Here is a 6,092-nt window from a genome sequence, read left to right on the forward strand (position 1 = left end):
AGCGTGGCCGTTTTCGTGCGGGTGACACGTAAAAGCACCCACTACACTCTCTGAGTGGTTGGCGTTAGGAAGGGCATCCAGCTGTAGAAACTCTGCCAAATCAGACTGGAGCCTGGTGTTGCCATCCGGTTTCACCAGTCCTCAGTCAAATCATCCAACCCATGCTAGCATGGAAAGCGGACGTTAAACGATGATGATGATGATGATGAACATGTATATATCAGAACTCATGTGTGTGTTTTGAAGGAGACATAAAAGAGAGAGAAACAGAGGCCTATAAATGGAAGTGTTAAAATTATATCGAACTTAATATATTACTACTATCATCATTTTAATGTTCACTTTCCCATGCTTGCATTGGTCAGATGGAATTCACTGAGGCAAATTTTCTATGGTTAGATGCCTTCCCTGTTTCCAAACACAATAATATTTCCCTTTTGCCAGACATGTTTTCATAGAAGTCTAAAAACAAAATAACCAGGCTCGTATGATATCGATGCTTATTTACAACCATTATGAGATGTCAACACAAGGAGATACTAACACTCATACACACCCACATGCACACTAAGCGTCTTTTGGTTTCCTTCCAAATTTATTTACAAGGTTTTGGTCAGCCTGGGGTTATAGTAGAAGACACTTGCCCAAGAGTGAACCCTAAACTATCTGTGCATGAAGCAAGCTTCTTAGTCACATCTGCACCTATATTACTATTTGCAATACATCTAGCTGTTTCGAATACATACATCTAAAGCAGAACTTTTTCAGGAGCACTCAAAATACTATTGTGGATCCCCAATTTATTATTTTCTTATCTGGACTCCCAAAAATTTTATACGGACCTTCATATGGTTGAGAATCACTGAGGTGGTGCTGGAAATTGCCTGTAGCGAATTGTAAAGATGTGTTAACAGATTAAAGGGAGGCAACTTCAGATGAATTCTATTAAACTAAACCAGTGGCTCTCAACCATTTTTCTTTTTTTTTCGCCTATCGATCCCTTTGATTCCTCTTTTGCTTGGGTGAACCCTCAGAACCATTCGATGTTTAAAAAAATCCGATTATATTTTCATAATTAAATATTATTAAGAACTGTATTAAAAAAATTTTAAATACTGTGTGTTGTACAAGTATAAGCAATTTATTGCACATAAATTTTAACAAAACTTATATGGACTTTGCCTTCCATCCTTTTGACGTTGATAAAATAAGTACCAGTTGAACACTGGAGTCAACTGAATTTACTTAGCACCTATCCCCCACCCACCTGCTGGCCTTGTATCAAAATTTGAAATCATTTTTAGGTGGTGAATTGGCAGAATGCTTAATGGCATTTTGTTCAGCTTTATGTTCTGATTTCAAATTCCACTTGGGTCAACTTTACATTTCATCCTTTCGAGGTCAGTAAAATAAGCATTAGTTAATCACAGGGGTTGATGTAATTGACTAGCCTCCTCCCCAAAATTTCAGGCCATGTATCTTATAGTAGAAAGAATTATTACTATTATTAATATTATAATGTTGTATCACAGTTCACCTATCACAGTTTATTATTTAAGCTTACATTGATTCCTCCGTGGTGTTGTTTTGCATTTATAATAAAATAAATATATAAAAATTAAAAAAATATATTCAGTACAGTACTGTCTCTACTTTGTGGATTTTCACCTATTGCGGGGGGTTTTGGAACGTAATGCCTGTGATAGTTGAGGGATTACTGTATTATTATTATTAAGGCGGTGAACTGGTAGAATTGTTAGCACACTGGGCAAGATGCTTAGCAGCTTTTCATCTGCCCTTACGATCTGAATTCAAATTCCGCTGAGGTCAACTTTGCCTTTCATCCTTTTGGGGTCGATAAATTAAGTACCAGTTGAGCACTGGGGTTGATGTAATTGACTTGTCCCCTCTCCCCAAATTTCAGGCCTTGTGCCTATAGTAGAAAGGATTATTATTATTATTATTGTTGTTAAGGCGGCAAGCTAACAGAATCATTAGGGTGCCAGGTAAAATGCTTTGAGGCATTTCGTCCATCTTTACATTCTGACTTCAAATTCCACTATGGTTGACTTTGCCTTTCATCCTTTTGGGGTCAATAAAATAAGTATCAGTTGAGTACTGGGGTCAATGTAAACAACTTACTCTCTCCTCCCAAACTTGTTGGCATTGTGCCAAACTTTGAAACTATTATTATTATCATTGTCGTCGTCATCTCTGAAGGAGATGGAACGGCTTGATATACAGGCAAAATGAATAAATAGCTCAAGAGAAAAATAAATACGTGATTTATTGGAAATAACCAAAGATGAGTCAGTGACTAGCAAACAAAACGGACAGATAACACTACCATATTTATTGGTTGGCAGCCTCACCTATATGTAAAGGCAGCAGTTTTGTGTTATGTAGCTGTGGCTCTTTCTCTCACAACGCTAAGAGATGAAGAGTGGAGAAGATGTAGAACTGCCAGATGTGAATGGAGTTAAAGCAACAAGTGTAGTAGAAGTAGTGGTGGTCGTTGTCATAGTGGTGGTAGTGGTAATAATACTGGTGTTGTTGGTAGTATGTCCTTCACTGATTATAGCAATGGAACCTCAACACAGCTCTCTTGCTCCTTGTATTGAAGTAGATGTAACAACAACAACAACAACAACAACAATAGTGGTGATGATAAGAAGAAGGAGGTGAAGGATGAGTGGGAAACAATGTGGTGACTGTGTCCAGGGCTTATCTTAAGATAATACAGAAATCAAATACACAAGTCTCTCTGCAGACACACACACAGTCTTCAATGTATTCAGTTTTTTTTTTTTTTGTGTGTAAATGGTTTCCTTTGTTCTTAGATTAAGATAATCATATCATCTATACAATTTATGCACACACACACACACACACAAACACACACACAAACACACACAAATATTTGAGGAAATGCGTAGATATATTGTTAACTACATTGCATAAAGAAGTTCTCAGACACAACAACATTTGTAATTGCAGTAGTGGTAGCAGCAGTAGTATTAGTAAATCAGTGACTAAGTGTTGTATATGAAAAGATTATTTATCACAACTACTTTATAAAATAGACTGTGTGCCATACCTCAAAGCAGTGAGATTATGTACACACATTTGATTGTTTTGCTTTCATAAGTATTTTTGAAGAGGTCACTCCAACAGATGTCTACAATATCTCTGATTATACCATTAACATACTAAAGAATACTCAAATGAAATCATTGGAAGCTACAGCCGAAAGACTGTCAGCAGACATCACATTTGCCTGACTGCAAGTCATACAAAATCATTAGAAAGGCAGTCAACAAATTGATGTAACATAGAATATTAACAATATAACAAAGCAACATGTAGTAGATGTACATAATGTTACACACACCAAGAATACAGACGTGTGCCTGGTAGTGGTGGTGGTGCAGAATAAATTCATATAAAATTGTTGAAAACATGATGGTGGTGGTGGTGATGATGTTGATAAATTCTAACATTGACAAAACTACAAATTTCAGAGCAGGAAGTAGAGGGCGGTAGAGTTTATCAACCTCAGTATTTAATGGTTATGCTAGCATGGAAGGCAAACATAAAATGATGATGATGATGAGAAAGATGAAGGGCTAAGTTGATCTCAGTAGGATTTGAATTCAAAATGTAAACAGATGTTTACAATGGTGGTGTCCCAGCATGGCTGCAGCTCTTGAGCTGAAACTAGCAAAAGAGTTAGATGTATTGAAATACCACCATACCACATGGGTCATCTTTAAATGTAACCCTTGGTTTTAATGGCTTCCACAAAGTGGACTTCATTAAAGACAACCAATGGCCTGAAGACAATGATACATCTGGTGGGATTCCTCAGTTTCTCTTTACTGAATTCCAGTCACAAGGCTTGGATTGACCCAGACTTATTTTGCAAGCTATTTACCCAAGGTGCCATACACTAAAATTACACCCAGAGACTTTTGGTTGTTAAATAAACTTCTTAACCACTCAGTTATGAGTGCTTGCACTATAAATGTAAATAAAATCAAACAGAAAATGTAAAACATTTCAAGTTTCCTTCATTTATTAATTACTTAAAATGGGATCTAATGATGGGGGCTCTAACAGATCATGCAAACCTGCTAGAAATAGCAACCAAATTATCTCTTACAGCAGGAAGGAAACATTAGACAATACAATTGTAAATATATAAAAAGACAAATTGATGTAGATTTTGTAAAGTGATGGACTGATTGACCATATGCAAGAGTTTGCTAAAGGATAGGGATTTGCTAATTCTCACCTTGATATAAGACCTGTGTTCCCTTTTTTACCCAACTTCCAATCTTTTCCAATCCTCAAATAATAACCCCAAATAATAACTGGAACAGTTCTAGAGTATTTAAAATAAGTAGGTAGACAACACGCACAAACATGTATATACACATATATACATATGCACATAAATACACAAACATTTATATGCACACACATGTTGATAAATAAAATTAGTCATGTTCAGCCATTTAAAAAAAAATGTTACCAATTCAACGTTAACTGTTAACATGTTTCTCATGGTTAGTTTGTTAAATTGATCTTCAATGACATCAGTGAGTTTTTTAGAGAGAGAGTATTGTTTAAGGAGTAAAGAGTAATAAACACTCGCAGGAATTTGATATATATGCATGCATGTACATACACACACAACATACATACAATATTGTTTAGGAAGTAAGGAGTAATGGACACTTACAGTCATAATATACAGCATCTTCAAAGAGATCCTCATCATAATCCTCGCCATCAATTTGCTCCTCTAAGTAATGCTCTAACTCCCCTCGTAAACCTCTGTACAATTCTCTGCGTAAATCATCGTTTAAACACTTTTCTAACTCCTCCTCCTCCAGAACTTAAGGGGTAAAATGAAGAATGAGGGAGAAAGATGAAACAATGAGGTTGTGGAATGTAATCAGAACAATGATGGTGGATGGGAAATAAAATGAAAGGATGTTAATAGTAGTTTATTCCTTTCAAGTCATATTAATGGCAGTTGCCCCTTGCAAGTGGTATTTAAAAGCATCATATGTAGAGTAATAAATAGTCTTTCTAAATTCTGGGTGACTTTTAATAGTCAATGCTTACTCAGTGCTAGTTGAAAGGTATTCAGTAGTTGATAGATAAAAAATCTTATTCCTGAAGAAGGCACTAGTCTATTGCATAGATAACATAATTACAGTCTGTTCTCAACAGCCACAACTGTTGAAGAATAAAGTGTTGAGATATCTGCAGTAATTTCAAACTGATAATCTTAGAACAGGTAATCCAATACCTTACCCTCCTTGACCATTTTTGGTTGGATTTTAAGGAAACAGGTTCAGGGCTCACTTCAAGATTTGAGTCACAAAAGAATAATAAAGAGGTAGAGTTAATTAGATACTAAACAGGATTAAGAGAGAACACACATACACAAGAAATTAAGATAAACAACAAGTTTATAATATTAGTTCCTACATATGTTTCACCATTATGGTTGTTTGGAATCATTCATTGGGTGTTCCAAGAGAATTTGGGTGCTTAACCAGAATGGATCATCAGGGAATACTTTATTGCATTAAGTTTTCTCTGTAACCCAATGCAGGGTTCTAAACAACAATAATGGCAAAATTGTTTATCTTAATTTCTCCTACATTTGCTATTTCATAACTAGTAATACTATTCAGTATAGGAGTTACTTAACCACTATACTGAAAACAGACTGGAATACGATAATCTACAAGGAGCACTAAACTTTTCTCACTGTATTGTGTGTTTGTTTCTTCTTTGCATCTGTTATTTTATTATTGGTCTCTTATATAAATGAAGACATATTCTTTAGTTTGCTGCTTATCTTGACATGAAATGAGAAGATACATAGTGGAACTGTTATTTTAACGAGTTATATCTATTTATCACCCGAAGAGATACATCTGTACTGTCAGATGCTCCTGAACCAGTTATTAAGTATCCCACTTGTGAGGGATCGATGCTAGATGAGTTGAAACAATTGTAGTGATGAATAAAAATTCATGCATCTTCCATTCACTATATATATATATATATAT

General features: G+C 35.4%; 1 protein-coding gene across 5 annotated transcripts in view; it reads right to left on the reverse strand.

The window, feature by feature from the left end:
* LOC106868368 (reticulon-1-A) overlaps window positions 1–6,092 on the reverse strand; it is a 234,477-nt gene that overhangs the window by 57,667 nt on the left and 170,718 nt on the right. For 2 of the 5 annotated variants that reach the window (XM_052971676.1, XM_052971677.1), the window contains one exon: window positions 4,745–4,900. The exons of the other annotated variants lie outside the window; for them this stretch is intronic. In XM_052971676.1, the coding sequence (XP_052827636.1) occupies window positions 4,745–4,900 (156 nt within the window). The remainder of the gene's footprint in view (window positions 1–4,744; window positions 4,901–6,092) is intronic. 5 annotated transcript variants of the gene reach the window in all.

This window comes from Octopus bimaculoides, chromosome 11 (genome assembly GCF_001194135.2).
Source record: "Octopus bimaculoides isolate UCB-OBI-ISO-001 chromosome 11, ASM119413v2, whole genome shotgun sequence".
NCBI classification, from domain to species: domain Eukaryota; kingdom Metazoa; phylum Mollusca; class Cephalopoda; order Octopoda; family Octopodidae; genus Octopus; species Octopus bimaculoides.